At 41.3% G+C, this 21,363-nt stretch overlaps 1 protein-coding gene across 6 annotated transcripts in view; it reads left to right on the top strand.

The window, feature by feature from the left end:
• Nucleotides 1-21,363, top strand: part of atp13a3 (ATPase 13A3) — a 187,182-nt gene that overhangs the window by 165,287 nt on the left and 532 nt on the right. For 5 of the 6 annotated variants that reach the window (XM_041211022.1, XM_041211030.1, XM_041211069.1 and 2 more), the window contains 2 exons: nucleotides 8,410-8,490; nucleotides 19,659-19,745. In XM_041211022.1, the coding sequence (XP_041066956.1) occupies nucleotides 8,410-8,490; nucleotides 19,659-19,745 (168 nt within the window). The remainder of the gene's footprint in view (nucleotides 1-8,409; nucleotides 8,491-19,658; nucleotides 19,746-21,363) is intronic. The other variant, XM_041211039.1, reaches the window with a different exon arrangement.

Here is a 21,363-nt window from a genome sequence, read left to right on the forward strand (position 1 = left end):
GTAGAACCAAGAATCTCCAAAACCAGCTGCTCAACAGCCAAAGTCAGCGCTACCAGAATCACCCAAACTTAACACCTGTAATTTCACCATCTACTACTCACGGACAGGCCAAAAGATTGATTTGTATATCTTTTTAGCTTTTATTTTTGAAATCCGTTTCTCATTTCTAATCTGTGTGTATGTTTGTTGCGTTTTAATTTTTTTCTCACGTTTAGTAACTAATAAACTCACTCCTCCTTTAACTTGAGAAAGCCTGGTTAAATTGGCTCCTTTTAAAACATAAATACAGTTGGTTTGGGAAAAGGTATCCACGAGGGAAGGGATCCTTTTTAAATTAACTTTATTGTGACCAACCGAGGGGGCTGAATAAAGAAGGGGTGCCAGTTCTTCCTATCTCACCCGGGAGGATAACAATTTGGGGTACCTCATCCGGGATCATAAATTGGGGGAACCTCACCCAAGGACCGGTCGTAACACCATGCACACCACTCGTGTCAGTTCCATTTTAGCCAGTATGGCCTCTGCGGTACAGTTAGTTGTAGCTTTGAACTCCGTCATATAGATTGGGTGTGGACACACTACCGCTGATGTCCCTATAGTACAGCCCTCTAAGGTTGTACACACCATATTCTCCCCTATCTCAACTGCATGAGATGCAAATTATGACACAGCGTACAATAATTTTCTCTAATAACACCTATGTTTTCTAGTCTATATAACGTTCTTCCTGTGGCTGAGTCTGTCAATATCGGAATAACTAAGACCATATCAATTAACATTCCATTCCGCACAACACATTCGGTCTTTGTGAAGTAAACATGACCAAACCCCTGAGTTGGCAACTGGCAAATCCCGTTTTCTTGGACAAATTGACCAATTGCTCATTGGTCATCTACATTGATACCATTCCCTCCTGCAGCTGCCTCAGGTTTTCCCTAGTCTGTTTGAGCACCCAGAACCCATAGGTTTTGCAGACATTGTTTTGAGATGCTCGGTTCGAGGCATGATATCTTCTTTATTTAACTAATTAATGGTCTTAACGTGACTTTCCAACATAATCGCCCAGTCCCTGAAGCACTTGAGTCAGATCTTGGTTTGTGCAGAGCTGTCCACCCTGGGCCTCTTGTTCTTGTTTGAGTATTTCCCTGAGTTGTTTACTCAGTTTGCTGACCTTCCTGCCTAATGAGGTCAAAGTGATTGAATTTACCATCGATGTTCCTGTGTTAACTGTTGTGGCAGCAATGTTTACCAAGCTGTACTTTCTCTGTGTTCCTTTCTGAGGGTAGATTTTATGTTTCTTCCCACCATTAAATGAGGCTGCCTGTTTTAGCACTCGCCTCAATTTGTTTGAGTATGATTTTTGTTGAACACCAAGAGGGTAAGCCAGTGTCTGATACAATGAATGCCAGGGTACCAGTTCATGTTGTATATTGTCATATGGAACTTTGTTGTCCTTTACCAGGGCCAAACCATTGTCTGGTCCTGGTGACGTTTGGGGACATTTCAGATCTGCCAGGGTGGTATTTACACTTGGGGATCTGGTTGTCAGAGGGTGAGTAGTAGTTGTGGGCTTCTTGCACTACCATGTGGGATAATTTAGAATAAACCCCCCACCTCAATCTTTGTCATATTGGGACAGATCAGGTTTGAGCCTCTTGGTGTACCCGTAGATTGTTGGATGTTATGACTTCTTATGACACACAGAACAGCCATGCACTCTTTGGCACTGTTGGTGCCATCCATACAACGTCACTAGTTCTCTCCCCATAGTTCCATGGAACATCAAGGTACTTATGGTGCAGCCCATACATATCTGCTCTCCCTCAGTTGCATTCAGGTGCCCTTGCATAGCAAGTGTTTTGTTGCAGAATATATAAGGCATGGAGAATCGTCCATGTCCGTATTAATGCGTTTGACTTCTGAGTGCCTGTGGAGCAGTCCGTTCGTTGCAGCGAGTAACAATACTCTCAAGGCGATCATCCTGTGAACAGTAAGCGCATGTGGATTTTTCAGCCCTTGCCCCTTTAAGACATAAGCCACATGTACATATTGCTCTGTGAGCCTTCTTGGTTCACAGGCACACAGAAATATACAAAATCAGGTTGTCTGTTTCCTTCTAAGCCGAGGTTCTCCATAGGGCCCTGGACCAGGGCTTGGTTTGAATTTAACTCTTCTCCTCCCCATCCAGCTGCCGTCTGCTTGCCATTCCATATCATCCGACAGTACCCTGGAGGCATACGCCATGGGTCTTGACTGTCTATGTGCTTCGTGCCTTAGGACTGCACTCAGGCTTGAATCCGTGGCAGCGCAGTCACCTCCAGAGTGAAATCTTTTTCAGGGTTTTTGCTCCAAGGGCAGGGGCAGTTTGCACATTTGTCTTTGATGGTACAAAGGCACTTTCACATGCCCTCGTGCATTCCCCTCTGTTTATTTCCTTAGCAGCCTCGGGAGAGGGGCTGCTGTGGCAGCATACCCTTCCATAAACTCTCGGCACTACCCTGCAAGTCCCAGAAATGATTGCAAACCCAAAAACATCGCTGGACCGCTTAAGTTCTATGGCTCTGTTGCCCGGCTGTATAGTGAGTCCCAAGAATTGGACTTTCTCCTGAACTATCTGAGCTTTTTTGGGGTTTATTTTCAGTCCTGTGCAGCTCAGTAGTTGTAACAACTACAACATTGTTGGAATATTGAGAAGCTGTTATAGAAACCTTGTGGCAAGCATGTCCACGTATACTTTTGTCCCTTGAAAGTGAATGCAAACTTATACTGGTCCTCCTTACGGATTGGAATTGACCAAAATCCATTGGCGTTATCAAGGACTGTGAACACTCGAGCCTCATTGGGAATAGCTGCTATCAGGTCTGCCACCAGCGGGAAGTCATTTTCCTCAAAACTCTGCCACCGTATCATTAGCTGCTTCAGGATTGAAATCCTCAAAAGCTGCCTGCAAGTAAGGTAGGGAGTGGGCAGTCAGAGTCCTCAGGCAATGGCTCAGCAGCTCTCCCCGTAGCTGATTCCTATCTGTCAGGGCTTCCCCATGGAACGCCTCATATGCAACCCACAACTGGTTCACGTAGGCATTTTTGTTTCAGTAGCTCCCTGTTTGACCATCCCTAACATCCAGTGGATGTCACCTCTGTTTGTGCCCATAGCTGCTAGGACCTAGGACTTGACTTCTGACCTCGGATGTTCATTATAACCAGTGTAATACCTCATCCCACCTTTGAGATCGGCCCTCTAGTTCTTTCCTTAAAGCTGCCTTAATAGTTTGATTCATCCTCCTCAGCTATCCCTGATGACTGGGGGTTATGGGACGCATGCTGTTTTCCCTCTATCCCTAGTAACTGCAGGGTTGCTTGCATTACATGCCCCGTAAAGAGGCTCCCTTCATCTGATTCCACTATATCTGGTAGTCCCAGTCAATTGATCAGGGGTACATGGTACTATAAATTCCTGATCCAATTGTTGGGGTGTTGTTTCTAATTGTTGGCATCAGACGTTGCTGCCATATGGGAGCCATAGGCAGAATCAAACGGGGGTTTATCGAGGGTGGTAGTCCCACAGATCCTCCTGTATCTCGTCCATTCCCATTTTCGTCTTCCCTCTCGCTAGCATCTGATGTTCCCACCATTTCCCCTATGCCTCCTCCCACTGCGCATACAATTCCCTTTTCCGCTTGCAGCTTCCTCTTTAATCTTGTTACCTTTTCCTTACATTCTGTGTGATCATTCTGTGTGATTCTGTCTATTGCGGCAACATTCATTCACCAGACATTGACACACAGCCTTTAAATTTGTACATTGCCTCTCTGCTTCCTCTGCTCACTGCCTTTGAGTTGTTTTGTCATCTGCCCATGAGTCGCACTGTCTCTGATTATTCACACACTGACTTTCTACAAGCTGTTGTTGATCACACATTTCTTTTTCTCCCTCATGTTTTTCGACTTTGTCTTTCCTGTCTCTCCTCTGACTGTTTTATCAAGCCATTAATAACAGCATCCCTATTCCTCTATTTCCCATTATTTTGCCAAATGGTCCTGCTGGCGTGCTACAAGCCAATACCGCCTTTATGGGGGCAGGTTTACGTGTGGATTCCTGGGACCACTGATCTGCCTTACTCACCAGATCCTCTCCCTTGAGGATTGCTTGCACCCACCTCTCCTTCAGAGGTAATTTTTCCATGACATGCTTGGAAACCAACGCATCCATCATGTTCATAGCCATTCCTTTATCTTCAACCTCCTATCTGGCTCGCCAATATCTGTAGGCTATCTCCTTCCCTGGAACAGCTGCTTAACCCTTTTGGTTTGGAGGTTTACTCTGGATATCAATGACTCAATGTATACTTGAATTGCATTACAAGCAACACTCTTATTAACATAAATCCCTTAGCATTATAAATCGATATCAAAGTAAAAATACTCACAATCTGCATTCTTGGTTTCTTGAGAGATAGACAAGATCGGGTGATCAAACCGTCCTGTCCTGTAACTCACGTTGATAGCTGACTAGATATCCTCTCTTCCAACAGTAGCCACATGTCTCCTGCACATCTGGTTCCTATACCTTTCTGTCGGACCTGCAAACTACATGTGCAGTGATGTTGCTTTCTCATTGGCCCAGGGCTTTCAGCCTCAGGTTACCCGCCAATGAGATGATGGGTCCTTGGGGTCATCACAACTGCCCGCATCCTGGTTGCAGCATTCAAACTGTGCTGGGCTGTTCCTTTGTTCCAGGGCTCTGTGTGTGGAGGTGCAGTTTGACTCATTTCTGCCTACATATCTGGGCATGTTCTCTCTCATCTGGTCATTGTCTGGGCATGTTCCCTCTCTTCTGGTCATTGTCTGACCACAACCTAACCCTCTTCCTGTCAGCTCTCGGTCCACCAGGCAATCATTTTGTGTTATACTGAAACTATTTGTTCAACCTCTAATACTACGTTAGGTATGACTTCGACCAAAAGAACCAGTACATACATTGTTTCAAAAATGTGGATCAAAGAAACAAACTGCAAAATATTAGTATCAAAATATCAATATCTCTGACAATTTCATCGCAATCTTCTTCAATTGATGTATTGTAAAAGTCAGTGGTTAATTTATAGATGTTATTCTCTTCATATTCTGACAACTAAACCACGCTATCTGTTGTTTAACAACAATGTATAGGTTACCGTGCCAGGCTTATTAACACTTTCGTGCCCACAGTAATTTCACTAATTTTAAAAGAATCTTGTTTGGGTGGATTGGAATTAAAAATTGGTAGGCAAAACACTAATTGAGCAATGGGAGACCTTCAAGGAGAAGATGGTTCTGGCGCAGAGCGAACACCTTCCCATGAGAGGGAAAGCAAGGGCATCCAAAGCTAGTGCTCCCTGGTTGACCAAAAATTAGAGATTTGGCAAATGTAGTTTAATGTGGGAAGATGTGAAGTTGTTCATTTTGGCATGAAGAACAAAAACGCAGAGTATTACTTAAATGGAGAATGGCTGCATAATTCTGAGGTGCGGAGGAATCTAGGTGTTCTAGTGCATGAGTCACAAAGCGTTAGCACACAGGTACAGCTAGTAATTAAGAAGGCTAACAGAATGCTATCCTTTATTACAAGAGGAATTGAATATAAAAGTAAGGATGTTATGCTTCATGTTATATTCCTTATGTAGGGCATTTTTGAGACCGCACCTCAAATACTGTGTGCAGTTTTGATCTCCTTATTTACAGAAGGGTGTAAATGCATTGGAGGTGGTTCAGAGGAGGTTTACTAGATTGATACCTGGAATGAGTGGGTTGTCTTATGAGTAAAGGTTGGACTGACTGGGCTTGTTGCCACTTGAGTTTAGAAGAGTGAGAGTGATTTGATAGAAGCATACAAGACCCTGAACGGCCTTGACAAAATGGACGTGGAAAGAATGTTTCCTCTTGTGGGTGAGTCCAGAACTAAGGGTCACTGTTTTAAAATTAAGGGTCGCCCTTTTAGGAGGATTTTCTGAGTGTTGTGCGACTTTGGAACTCTCTGCCTCAGAAGGTGGTGGAGGCGTGGTCATTGAATATTTTTAAGGTAGAAGTAGATAGATTCTTGTTAGGCAAAGGTTATAGGGAGTAGATGGGAATGTGGAATTCAAAACACAAGCAGATCAGCCATGAATAGCTGATTATTGAATGCCGGAGCAGCCTCGAGGGGCTGAATGTTCTACTCCTGTTCCTATTTCTTATGTTCTTAAAATGAAACAGAAAAAGGAAGCTTATAATAAATGTAAGGTTCATAATACAATAGACAACCAATCTGAATGCAAAAAAAAAGAGGGATCTCAAAAATGCTTTGATAGTATGAGAATAAAAAGTTATAATTGTGAAAAGAAGAGTTGGGTCGATTATGACAAAAAAAAATTTTCATGTGAAGAAAGAGGATATGGTTACTAAAAAAAAACTTTGCATCAGTCTTTAGAGAAGGCACTGCAATAAAGGAGGTAGAATTGAAACTGAATAAGATAAAAATAGAGGAGGCACTTAAAATGTTTCCAGTACTTAAAGTTTAAAAAAAAATCTAGTCCAGATGGCATGCATCCTACGTTACTAAGGGAAGTATGGGTAGAAATTGAAGAAGTTCTGACTACAATCTTTCCAATCCTCCTTCAATATTTAGGGTTGCTGCCAGGGAGCTGAAGGATTGCATATGGTATACTCCTGACTGAAAAGCAGAGGGCTAGATTGAGCAACTACAGACAAATCAGCCAAATGTCGGTGGAGGAAAAACTTAGACAGCAATTTAGGACAAAATTAATTGGCAGTTGGAAAAGTGGGTTAATGTGTAATAATCAGCACAGATTTGTTTGAATAACTTGATTTGACTTGTTTGAACTAAACGAGGGGGTTGATGAGGGTAATTAGTTGATATTGTGTATATTGACTATCAAAAGGCATTTAATGAAGTACCTCATAATAGACTGGTTAGCAAAATTAAAGCCCAAAGGATCAAAAGAACAGTGGCAGCAGAAGTACAATATTGGATGGGAACCAGAGAATAGTGGTAAATAGCTCTTTTTCTGTAAAGAAAGGAAGTGTATAGTGGTGTTCCCAAATAATTGGTATTTTGGATATACATTAATGACCTGGACATGGGTGTAATTCCAACTTTGCAGATGTCATTACAAGTTTGAAATGTAGTAAACATTGGGGAAGATAGTAACAGACTTCAGGAGGACATAGACACCTGAAATGGGCAGGCACGTGGCAGACAAAATTTAACATAGAGAAATGTGAAGTAGTACCTTTTGGGTGAAAGAATGAGAGGCAATATAAATGAAATAGTACAATTTTAAAGTGGGCACAGGAATAGAGAGACCTGGGGGTATTCTGTGATTCTGTCCTGGATGAGCACTTGGCACGTCATAACATTCAAGGCTATGGGCCAAGTGCTAGTAAATGGGATTTGGTAGGTAGGTCAGGTGTTTCTCACGTGTCGATGGGCCGAAGGGCCTCTTCTGCACTGTGATTCTGTATATGCACAAATATTTGAATGTGGCAGGTGAAGTTGAGAAGGCCGCTAAAAAAGCACATTGGAATCCTTGGCTCTTGACTTTCTTAGTAGATTCATAGAATATAAAAGCATGCAAGTTATGCCAAACATTTATAAAACCTTGGTTACTCCTCAGCTGGGTTATTATGTTCACCACACTTATGGGCAGTGCACTTTAGGAAGGATGTCAAGGCATTCGAACAGTTGAAAGAGAAATGTTCTAAAATGGCACAAGGGATGAGGAACTTCAATTATGTGGAGAGATTGGAGAAGTTGAAATTGTTCTCCTTAGAAAGAAGGTTAAGAAGAAATTTGTTCAGGTGTTTAAATTCATAAATGGTTTTAGTACAGTAAATAAGTACCTGCATAATTTTTCAATTGTTGTGGCTGCATAGTTATCTCATTATCATGAAATCTGCAATACAAATGGAGCATGTCAGCATCAAGGGGAACTGAATTAATTTAAAAGGTTTCATATTACAGTGATCCAGGAGTGCATGATGGTGACATCAGATGCAAATTAGGTAATCCTTTTATTCCCTAAATACTGTTAATTGTCACATTCAGCAGAAAGAAAACATGTTGTATGTTGCCACACCATTATCCTTCATCTTTAGTTTTATGTAATGTCTCGTAATAATTTATTTAGAAATAGCATTTTGATCGAACCCATAAGAAATTCTAATGATTAAACTAGAATGTATTTGGTTAAATAGAAATAAGTTGAGAGTAAATTGAAATGGTTAAAGGCAAGGTAGATGATAATTGTTTGTAACGAAAGCAAAAAATGCTGGAAATTTGCTGGAGTTTTTCCAGCATTTTTTGTTTTTGTTTCAGATTCCCAGCATCTGCAATTTTTGCTTTTATTATTGTAATTGTTTGTATTGCTTTTCAGCTGGTTTGTGTTCCTTATAATTGGCGGCTTATGATGCTCATTTTAATACTAGTAAATGCAGTTGTCTCTTTTGTAACTGAGGTAAGTAAATAATGCGATTTAAAAATATACTTCAATATTACTCGATTGTAAATAGAAACGTGATTTTTTTTTCTGTTTAATTTTTCTGTTAGTGCTAAATAAGCAATCTCTTTAAAATTTGGATATCTCTGGCCATTTCACAAAGCCTCCAGTTCTTCAAAACCGCCTTGGATCCTTTCCCTTACCCCAGTGCTGCACTGCAAAGTGGACAAACGCATATGAGAATTTTGCATTTTTCAAGGTGATTTCATCACTGTTCAATTTTCCATTGTGTGGCATAAATCCACATTGATGTCAATTTAGTGATTATAATGGCAGACTTTGACCACGTATTGAATGGATGGGAATAGAAATAAAAATGAGTACTATATATACTTGTTTACCAGAAATCCTTCTCTTCCCACTAAATTCCCAGCATAAAACGAGAAGAAAATCTGTAATCTGTAAATTTCAAGTAATTGAGTCAACCATACACAAAAATTGAACCCCAAATGTTTTGCTTTGGGCAACTTTCCAAGCAGCCAGTCCCAAGGCCAAGCTATGGTGAGACTAAGCTGTCTCTCTGTCCAGCATGCCACAAACACATAGCAGGCTTGAGGAGCTCAGATTATTGGAGGGTGCTGTGTGTCACCATCAACAGTGTGGGAGTGGTTCCTCTACACAAATCCCTGATTACAGTCAATGCTGATATACTACGGGTATGACCCTGGTGTAAAATGACACCTGCCCCACTTTCAGCTGTCAACCTTTTAGATAAATGCCTCCTCTTCTGCACAAATACCTAAGGCTAAGCCTGAACATTACTTAATTTGTAAGGTAAGTGGAGTGCTGCAATTTCATTCTTTTATAGAATTTTCTTCTCAATGAGTAAATTAATTGAACTTTCTTGAAAAAGATCCTCTTGATCTGGAAGCTGTATTTTTAGCACTAATCTGCATAGATGAGAATTCAGTAACCTGAAGAATAAACATTTGCCCTATTTGGAAGAATTTCCTCCTGCTATTTAAAGAAAAGAGAGAGGGAGAGGTGGCTATAAAATATTAAATTTTAGTAATATGATAGTTGATCCATTTTTCTTGTGTATTACTGAAAAAAAGAGACATGGTGTCTAAGTTTTTCATCTTGCACTCATCAGCCAGATTCACAAGAATACCAATTTTTTTCTTCTATGGGAAGCAGGAAGAACGTGGGACTTCATTCAATGTTTTCACCATTGTTCATGTCACAGAAAAAATGTCTTAAGAAGTTGATGCCTCCCAGTTGAGCTTGTATTTTCCTGTTTAGAATTGTTAGATCACTAACTGAATTATAGGAACTACAGCTCAAACTTTGCAGTTAGCAGCAAAGTGATGGTGCTCGTAGTTGACCTCAAAGAAAGCTGCTCACAAAGATCTAGTGAGCTCTGTATTGTAGATTTTCATCTTTCCAGATGTTAATTTCATTCTGGTGGCAGCTATAGGTGAGCTCCTGTGTCCAGCAACCGTGATATCATCAAGCCAATCACATTGAAAAATTCTCACAGACAGGAAGAATGGAGGAAGTAACAAACAGGCTTTATCATTCATAGAGTCATTGAGGTCTACAGCATAGGAAAAGGCCATTTGGCTCATTGAGTCTGCGCCGGTCAAACAAGTACCTATCTATTCTAATCCCATTTTCGAGCACTAGGCCCATGGCCTTGTATGCCATGACATCGCAAGTGCACATCCAAATACTACTTAAATGTTATGAAGGTTTCTGCCTCTACCACCCTTTCAGGCAGCGAGTTCCAGATTCCCACCACCCTCTAGGTGAAAAAATTCTTCCTCACATCCCCTCTAAACCTCCTGCCCCTTAACTTAAGTCTATGCCCCCTGGTTATTGATCCCTCCACCAAGGGGAAAAGTTCCTTCCTGTCTACCCTATCTATGCACCTCAATTTATATTTATACACCTCAGTCATGTGCCCCCTCAATCTCCTCTGCTCCAGGGAAAATAACCCCAGTCTAGCCGATCTCTCCTCATAACTAAAACTCTCCAGCCCAGGCAACATCCTCGTAAATCTCCCCTGCACTCTCTCTAGTGCAATCACATCCTTCCTATAATGCGGATTCCAGAACTGCACGCAATACTCTAGCCGTGGCCTAACCAGCGTTTTATAAGTTCCAGCATAACCTCCCTGCCAGAATAACCTATGCCTCGGCTAATAAAGGCAAATATCCCACATACCTTCTTAACCACCTTATCTACCCGTCCCGCTACCTTAAGGTACCGGCGGACATGCACACCAAGGTCCCTCTGATCCTCGGCACTTCCCATTCATCTACCATTCATCATATATTCCCGTGCCTTGTTTGTCCTGCCCAAGTGCATCATCTCACACTTATCCGGATTAAATTCCATTTGCCACTGATCAGCCCATCTGACCAGCCCGTCAATATCCTCCTATAATCTAAGGCTATCCTCCTCATTATTTACCACCCCACCAATTTTCGTGTCATCTGCGAACTTACTGATCAATCCTCCTATGTTCAAGTGTAAATCATTTATGTATATCACAAACAGCAAGGGACCCAACACCCATCCTAGTGGAACCCCACTGGATACAGGCATCCAGTCACAAAAACACCCCTCAACAATCACCCTCTGCTTCCTGCCACTCAGCTAATTCTGGATCCAATTTGCCAAATTGCCTTGGATCCCATGGGCTCTTACCTTCGATTTCAGTCTTTCATGCGGGACCTTATCAAAAGCCTTGCTGAAGTTCAAGTAGACTACATCAAATGCCTTGCTCTCATCTACACATTTTAAGAATTCCGCTCCCTCTAAGCCTATCACACTATGACTAACCCAGTTAATGTTGGGGAAGTTGAAATCCTTCACTATTTCTACCCTATTGTTTTAACACTTCTCTGAAATTTGCCTACATATCTGCTCTTTTATTTCTCTCTGACAGTTTGGGGACCTGTAGTACTCCCAGCAATGTGACTGCTCCTTTTTTATTTATCAGTTCTACCCATAAGGCTTCATTTGAGGAGCCTTCTAAGATGTCATTGCTCCTTCCTGCTGTAATTGATTTCTTGATCAATATTGTGATACCCCCTCCCCTTTTACCACCTCCTCCGTCTCGCCTGAAGACCCTATATCCTGGGATATTGAGTTGCTAATCCTGCCCCTCTCTCAACCATGTCTCTGTGACAGCAATGACATCATACTTTCATGTGTTAATTTGTGCCCTCAACTCATCTGCCTTATTCATCAGACTCCTTGCATTAAAATAAATACCATCGAACCTTGCCAAACTCCCTTGTGCCTTAACAGGCCTATAATTTCTATGCCTTCCAGATTCACTTGCTCTCTATTTTTGGCTGTGTATCTCTCCCAGCTGAGCCTCCTCTCAGGATCCCTTCCCCCTGCCAAGTTAGTTTAAACCCTCCCCAACAGCACCAGCAAACCTCCCCGCAAGGATGTTGATCCCATTTTGGATCAGGTGCAACCCATTCGCCTTGTACAGGTCCCACCGCCCCCAGAAACAGTCCCAATGTCCCAGAACTCGAAGGCCCTCCCTCCTGCACCATCTCTCCAGCCATGCATTCATCTGGACTAACCTCCTATTTCTATACTTACTGGCATGTGGCACCAGAAGTAATCCAGAGATTGCTCTCTTTGAGGTCCTGTTTTTAATCTGCTTTCTAGTTCCCTAAATTCTGCTTGCAGGACCTCATCCCTCTTTCTACCTATGTCGTTGGTACCAGTATGTACCACGACCTCTGTCTGTTTGCCCTCCCCCTTTAGAATGCCCTGTTCAGTGACATCCTAGACCCTGGCACCAGGGAGGCAACATACGATCCTGGAGTCATGTCTAAGGCCGCAGAAAAGTCTGTTTGTTCCCCTTATTATTGAGTCTCCTACCACTATTATTCTTTTTCCTCCCGCCACCGCCCCCAGTGTAGCTGAGCCTCACAGTGCCATGAGCGTGGTTGCACTCCCCAGAGGAACCGTCACTCTCACCATTTTCCAACACAGAAAAATGGTTCTTGAGCGAGATGCGCCCTGGGTATTTCATGACTATCTGTCTGACACCTTTCTTCTGTCTGATGGTCACTCATTCCCTCTCTTTCTGCACTTCCATAAGCTGTGGGGTGACCACGTCTAAAATTGTGCTATCCACGAAACTCTGAGCCTCGTGGATGGACCTCAGTCCTCCCAGCTGCCACTCAAGCTCTGAAACTTGGAGCTCAAGTAGTTGCAGTTGTGGCACTTCCTGCACATGTGGTCGGTCAGAGTGTAAGGAGCATCTAGGACTTCCCACATGTTGCAGGAGGTACATAACACAGGACTGAGCTGCCCTGCCATGCCTCTAGTTGAAAAAAAACCCTTACTTTAAGTTAAATACAGTATAAAAAATAGTTAAATAATTTATGCATTTTAAATAAAAACTAGAACTCTTACCTTTCCTTAGCTTAATCTATTTTAAACTGGAGAAAAACACTTACCCACTAATCAGCTTTCACCTTTGTGCTGACGTCACTTTTTGAAGCTTCCTCTCACTCGCGCTGGTTCTGATCTCTCCGCCGCTCTCTCGTGCTGTATTGTGATGTCACTCTTGTTATTTTCAACAAGAACTGACTGCAGGGCACCCTTCCCAGACTGCATCACTGCGATGCTGACTGCAGGGCACTCTTCCCAAAACTGCTATGACTTCCCCACACCGCCACAGAGTGTACTGATGAATTCATTTTTTAATAATTTTACAGAAAACAAAATAATGATTGGGTCTTACATATGGAATTAATTATAAACTGACAATTCTTAAACTTTAAAAATATATTTTTATTATTTTACAAAGCTATGAATTTTTTATTGTGCAACGGAGAATTTTGACATTCCACAAACATAAAATTAGCTTTTCAATTATAGAGAAGTTATTTAGCAATGATTATGAAAAAGTATGTCATTAAAAACCCCAGTTACACTTCATTCAACAAGGCTTAACATTTTCAAGGGCCTTTACAGTGAGAATAAAGTACAAGAAATGAAAGTTCACATCGATTCAATGATTCTTAAAGATTTACATCCATGAGGAATTCATCAGTACAGTCTGTGGAGGATTGGGGAAGTCACAGCAGTTTTGGATTTCCACATTTTACTACACAAGTGCGTATGCCAGAAGCAGCTGTCAGTTTCACAAAGCAATGATAGCGTACATTGACAATTTTGCTGTCCTTACAATCTCAAAATCAGACCGTTTTTTAATGCAATAGCTTTGTAGAGCAACTTGATAGTGGACAGTCTAACTTGCTCCTTTTATTTGCTTTTCATTGTTTAATCAGAATCACAAATATATGCTGTGGAAGAGTTGTAATCCTTGAGAAATTCTAAAACAGTTTAATCTAAGATGGAATCTAATTTTATGTAATGAATACAAAATGTTTGCGGTTTTTAAAAATACTGCAGCCAGAATTCTTGTTCATAGGCACCATGGTTAAGTTAAATTAACTGCTTTCTTCCATAAAAAATGGTTTGCACTTCAAAGGGCTTAGGATTTCTGGAGTATTGGGACCAGTTGTGGGTAGAAACTGTATAAACTGGATGGATTGCACCTGAATGGGGCTGGGATGAATATCTTCCTCACAGGGAGGTTAACTAGTACTGTGGGAAGAGTTTAAACTTGGGGGGAGAGGTACCTTAAAGTAGCAGCAGAAAGGACAGACAAGGTAGGTAGAAGACAAGGGACAAAAAGCAACTGAATAAATAATATAGAAAGAGCAGGATTTAGATGGAGGAAAGAAGTCAAGCAGATAAACATGGCATTGAAATGCATATGCGTTAACGCAAAGAAGTGTTACAAATAAGATTGATGAGCTTGCAGACATGAGGTTTTGATACAATGGCGATAACTGACACCTGGCTTAGACATGGACAGGAATGGGAATTAAACATCATTGGCTGCAATATATTCAGGAGGTATAGAGAAAGAGAAAAGGATGGATGTTGGGGGATAGGGCAATGGTGCAGTCTTGATCAGGTGTAATATTTCAGTTCTAACTACAGACAATATTCTAGAGGGGTCAAAAACGGAATGTACTTGGTTAGAGTTAAGGAAGGGAAAAGGACCTGTTACACTGCTGAGGGTTTACAAAAGACCCGTATCGTGAGAATGAACTTCAGAGAAATATATAAAATAATAGAACACATGTGGAAGACTTAATTTGCTGTAATATAGACTGGGAAGAAAACTGTGTAAAAGATAAGGGTGAAGGATTCCTATGTATAGGAGAGCTTTTAGGTTGTTGTAGCCCAAAGAGGAAGAAAGCCATGCAGTGTCTAGTTCTAGGGAATAATTATGTTAGACTAACCTAATTAAGTTTTTTGAAGTAACAGATGAAGATAGTATAGTAGATGTTTTATATATGGACTTTCAAAACTTTGTTAAAGTACCACTTAACAGACTTAGAATTACATGGGATTAAACAGTGGCAACTTGGGTAATTAGCTGGCTAAGGGAGAGGAGGCAGAGAATAGTGGTGAATGGATGTTTTCCTGACTGGAAAGAAGTATGCAATGGGATCCCCAGGGATTGGTATCAGAATAGTTACTTTTCTTGTTATATTTAAATGGTATGGACCCTGGTATAGGGAGTACAATTTTGAATTTCTGGAGGCCACATAACTTGGCAAAATATTAAATAGTGAGGAGCATAGTAGTAGATGTTCGGGCATACAGACTGGTGAAATTGACAGACACATGGCAATTTAATCAAGATAAGTATGAATTGATGCACTTTGGGAGGAACAGCATGGAGAGACAGTATAAATGGTACTATTTTGAGGGTGTGAAAGGGCAAACACACCTAGGATGCATATTCACAGACTTTTGAAGGTGGAAGGCCAGGTTGATAAGGTGGTGGGATATGGGATGCTTGGCTTTATAAATACGGACATTGAATACAAAAACAAGGAAGTCATGCTAAATCTTTACACATCACTGGTTAGGCCTCAGCTGGAATATTGTGTACAATTCTGGGCACCACACTTCAAGAAGACTGTCAAGGCCTTGGAGGGGACACAGAGGAGGCTTATCATGGGTGAGGTATGTGGAAGGATTGGAGAAAGGGGAGGTGGTTGCCTAGTGGTAATGTCACTGGACTAGCAATCTAGAGGCCCAGGCAAATGCTCAGGGGACATGGGTTAATTTCACTTAATAAATCTGGAATTAAAAACTAGTCTCAGTAATGGTGACCATGAAGTGATTGTCATAAAAGCCCAAATGGTTCACTTGACAATAATACTTGTGCTCCAGAACTAGCTGTGCCCTTAGCCATTACAGCTACAATGCTGGCATTTACCCGGCAATGTGGAAAATTGCCCAGGTATGTGCTGCCCAAAAAAAAGCATGACATATCTAACCCGGCCAATTATCGCACCATCATCTCGATCATCAGTAAAGTAATGGAAAGTGTCAATGACAGTGCTATCAAGCAGCACTTACTCAGTTGCTGACTGATGCTCAGTTTGGGTTCCACAGGGCCAGTCAGCTCCTGACCTCATTACACTCTTGGTTCACACACAGACAAAGAAACTGAACTCAAGAGGTGAGGTGAGAGTGAGTGCCCTTGAAATCAAGGCAGTATTTGACCGAGTGTGGCATTAAGGAGCCCAGGCATAAGTGAAGTCAGTGGGAATCGGGGGAAAGTTCTCCACTTGTTGGAGTCATACCTAACATAAGGAAGACGGTTGTGGTTGTTGAAGGCTGATCATCTCAGTCCTGGAACATTGCTGCAGGAGTCCCTCAGCGTAGTGTCCTAGGCCCAACCATCTTCAGCTGCTTCAGCAGTGACCTTCCATCATAAGATCAGAAGTGGGCATGTTTGCTGATGATTGCACAATATTGAGCACCATTTGTGACTGCTTAATACTGAAGCAGTCCACGTCCATGTACAGCAAGACCTGGACAACATTTAGGCGTGGGCTATTAAGTGCAAATAACATTTGCACTGTTCAAGTCCTAGTCAATGACCTTCTCCAGCTAGAGCAAATCTAACCATCTCCCCATGACATTCAATGGCGTTACCATCACTGAATCCCCCACTATCAACATCCTGGGGGTTAACATTGACCTGAAACTGAACTGGACCAGCTATATAAATACTGAGGCTACAAGAGGAAGTCAGAGGCTGCGAATTCTGCGATGGGTAACTCACCTCTTGACTCCCTAAAGCCTGTCCACCATCAACAAGGCACAAGCAGGAGTCTGATAGAATATTTGCCTGGATGAGTGCTGCTCCAACAAAACTCAGGAAGCTTGACACCATCTAGGACAGAGCAACCCATTCGATTGGCACCCCATCCAGCAGCTTAAACATTCACTTCGTCCATTAGTGACGCACGGTGGCAGCAGTATGTACCATCTACAGGATGCACTGCAGCAACTCACTTAGACTCCTTTGATAACACCTTCCAAACCCACGACCTCTACCACCTAGAAGAACAAAAGCAGCAGATGCATAGGAACACTACCATCTCCAAGTTTCCCTCCAAGGAATTCTTCCTAACAGCATTGTTGTTGTACCTACACCACATGGTCTGCAGTGGTTTTAGAAGGCTCACACTACCACCACTTTGCAAAGACAGTTAGGAATTAGCAATAAATGCTGGCCTAGCCAGCAGCACCCCCATTCCGTGAAAGAATAAATAAATATATTGTTTTAAGATACTGGGATTATTCTGTAGAGCAGAGAAACTTAAGACAAGACCTAATAAAATTTTTCAAATAATGAGTTTTATGAGGCTAGTCTTGAGAAACAGTTTTTTTCTGGCAAGTGAATCAGTAACCAGAGGTCATATATTTAAAATAATTGGCAAAGAGCTAAAAGGGAAATGAGGGGAAGATTTTTCACATGCTGCTTTTAAGATCTGGAAAGCAATACCTGAAAGGCTGGTGGAAACAGATCCATAGGACTTTCAAAAGACAATTGGACATGTACATGAAGAGAACTAATTTGCAGGATTGTTGGGAAAAGGCTGAGGTTTGAACAGCTCATCCAGAGAGCTGGCAGAGGCACTACATAACTGAAGTCCCCCATCCCTGCCATCCTGTACCTTCTCCATGCCCTTGACTTCCTGAATAAAGCTGGGAGAGGTCTGCTTGCTGTATGATGCCACTACTTATGCCACCTACAATTTTCATCCTTAACGGTTTTGTTCACTGCTGCAGATTGGTTCTCAATTATTTGTTTCCTATCAGAAAATATATGTGAGTCAACCTCAGTGTCTATTGTTTTAGGTCTCCTTTCCTCTCAGTTGCTTTGCTATATATATTGTGTGAACCTGAAGCGGATACTTTGACCGCATTGGAGGGAAGCAGTGACAGCCTGTCCAGATCAACCCACAGTCAGAAAAGTACACCAGATGCTGGTACTGCTGCATGCTCATCTGGCAAAGGGATTTTTAGGGTTGGTTAGCTGCAAATTGGATGCCAGGATTATCTGATGTGCTTGTCTCCCATGTAGTAAATGGAGCTCCCCTAGGACATGGATAACCCTTACCCATAGCTTGAATCATAGTACAGTTGATGAAGCAAGAGTATATTTTGGTGAGTGGCCCTGAGGCTGTGTGACAACTATGTTTTCTGACCAAAACACGTCAGGAAGTGATGAGGTGAGCATTTTTGAAGAAAGCACTGGCTGTGATTTTATTTCTCCTTTTAAGCTAAATAGCTACTTAAAGTAAAGTGATTTTTCTTAAAGTGTTGCATACTGAATTTTATGCAGCATGACCCAAAATATCAATCTCATTGTTACAAGTAGCTTGCCTCTGTGATTGCTTCTGGTTGCAGTATTTTTAGAATTTATACATTTATACAATTATACCTTGTCATATCCCCAATTGGTAATCATTTCTTCCTTTTTTCTCATTATGTAAGATTTAATGGTTATGAATTGAGATGCACATTGGGCTGGATTTTAGCAGAATTGGGAAGACTTTGTGGACCTTTAAAAATGGCAGGTGGGACATAGATGCATAAGTGTCACCCCCATTTACAACAGATGGGCATGATTCACACAGGAGGGAACCCCAAACTCAGCAAAGCCATTTGAACTCAGTGCTGAGTTCAAACAGAACTCATTTTGACTGCTGCAAGAGGCTAAACCCATGGTATGGGAGTCACAAATTGATGGACTAAATATAAACCTCTTGAAGGGCAGTTAAGGCTTGCATAACCGTCATGATCTGAAGTTTTTTAAATGCCCCACTATAAACTTAAAAAAAAACAGGCTGTAGCTGTCAGTGAAAGTTTAAACAAAAACCTCTGGTGCACTGCTTTGATTGACAGGCGATAAGTTAGGGAAAAAGAGGTGGCATCTGGTTATGCAGTTTCAATTGAACTTTTTGCTGACATTTCCCCAAGGGCTATTGTTATATCATTATGAATGCTTGGCTGGGCTTAAAATGTTACAAATATCTCAGCAGGATTTTCTGAATTCATGGTTAGATTGACAATTTCAAGAATCTATTTAAGAATTCTCTGTCTTTGATAAGAGATCTGAATAGAAGTTTGTTTTTATAAGAGATTCACCGCTTGAGATTTAAAAGCTTTGTATAGGTTTTACGAATGGAATTGTTTTTCACTATCAAGTGTGTAGGTGTGAGTTGTGTTAGATTGTTAACAGTTTATTTTTTCATATGGTGCCTGAGGTCTGCCCATGGCGTATACTGGGTGAGTCACTATGGAAGTGGGATTGGGGTATGAGGAGGCAAGTGGGGTTGGGAGGGGGCATGAGTTGGCATGGCAGGTATGAGGAGTCATGGGTGTGAGAGGTGAGGGTAAAGTTCCAGAGATTCGTGACGGGCCTTCTAACCAGCCCGCATCGGGCAATCGTCCGTCCCCGCATCTGTCCGTGCTCCGTCTCCAGGATTGGCAGGCCCGACTTTATCCTGCCCCCGCCCCTGAGGGAAAGTCACGCATTTTGGAGCACTCTTTAATGAGGCACAGGTCCCCTAACATTAGCTACCCACCCCTGCCTCTGTAGCCAAAATCTGGCAATTTGAATCTTAAGAACTCACTGCAGGCATTTCCTAAATATTTTACAATGTTGCAGTTGGTTGAATGTTGAAATTGATAATTTGCATGCATAAATTAATTTTTATTTAGTCTTAATTCATCCTACCTACTGTAATATCTCTCAGACTATCCTACTTGACTTGATCCTATGGAAACTTGTATTCAAGAGGCAGGAACTTGGAATTAATCACTTCACAGCCACTTACAAACAGGTTGGACTTGAAATTCTTCTGTTGCTTCGCTATATTCAGTAAATCTCTGCAAACTGCTTGTGCAGCAAAAAAAATTGCTTATTTTTTCTCTCTCCCTGTCTCCTGTTGATATTTGTTTGTTTATGTTGCTAGAAGATCCCCTCATTAAGATGCTACTTGGAAGCATTAACTAGTTTAATCATATTTGAAAGACATAGCTTTCTTTAAAAAAATAGAATTGACCAAGCTTGACTTTACAAGTTAAATGTTGAGGTTACTTGCGATGTGCTTCCAGTTTATTTCTAATGTGCCTTGCACTACTATTTTTTTCAAATAGCTCTCAATTGTCAAGAAAACTATGCCTGATCTATGGTTTCAATAATTTGGTTTAATGTGTTGAGCTTTATATTGGTAGAATAATTCAAACTGATTTAATTTCTTTGTCACTTATATTTTGGCATTTCCTGTCTAACAGTATTGCTGAAACTCAGCACTGATTGTTTGATTATAGTCATGTATGCTTATACAATATGTCTATGCATGTCTGAAAAAGGAGCCCACTTTGTAATTCAGAATAAACTTGCACTTTGGTAAGTTGGTAAATGTTGTGCACTTACTAAGCTCAATAAGCATATCCTTCAATTTTGTCATATAAGTGGATTTTAAAAAAAGACATGGATAATTGAATTTAATAAAAACACCTATATATATATATATATATTCAGATAGACTATCCAGTTGATGTGTGGAATGCTACTGCTCATAATTTACTGAGGACTGAGATGATAGGAATCAATTAGCTTGTTGTCAGGATACTCCCATTCATTTGAAAATAATAGAAAATGGTTTCTTGAGACCCATACCCCAGGGAACAAAGCGCAGTAACTGGTTTTATTGATAGGTGAATCTCTTGAACAAAGATAGTAAGCTGGCCAACTCCCACTTCCTCGGCCAACAGGACAGAAAAGGACAAAAGGCCACGTGAAGGTCAGTCAGTTCAATTAAATCTGAGGAAGGAATTTGGCCTTGTGAGGGGAAACTGATCCTTAGAAAACCAGACAGATGATCAGAAGAGTCAAGTGAGCCAACCAATTGACATGATGTGATCTTGTTAATGAGGAAGGATCTGAAGTTAACTAATTTGAAATTTGTTTATAATTATTATTCTATGATTATTTGCTGTCAGTAAAATAAAACAACTTAATTTATGTCAGGCCTTGTCACACCTAAGATAAAAGCCAAATACTGCGGATGCTGGAAATCTGAAACAAAAATAAAAAATGCTGGAAAAACTCAGCAGGTCTGACAGCATCTGTGGAGAGAAAGAGTAAAAGTTTCAAATGCAGACGACTCTTATATACTATAATAAAGGGGATCAAAAAAGGGGTGAGGATGGAGGAGAGAGTTCATGATCATGTTTTTGTCACACCTAAAGTGCTTTACCTACTAAGAAGTTGAAGAAGTGCACACACAAGACAGAATAGCCAATTCATTTCACAGGGCATCCTTAGTTACAATATTGCATTGTTAGATATTGGGCAATAAAAATCAGAATGGAAAACACATAGAACATATTGTCTCTCAGCCTGGGCATCAGAAATGAATGTAGCCGGGTTACTTGACTAACATCCTGCCTCTG

The sequence above is a fragment of the Carcharodon carcharias genome, chromosome 2, assembly GCF_017639515.1.
Source record: "Carcharodon carcharias isolate sCarCar2 chromosome 2, sCarCar2.pri, whole genome shotgun sequence".
Taxonomy (NCBI): Eukaryota; Metazoa; Chordata; class Chondrichthyes; order Lamniformes; family Lamnidae; genus Carcharodon; species Carcharodon carcharias.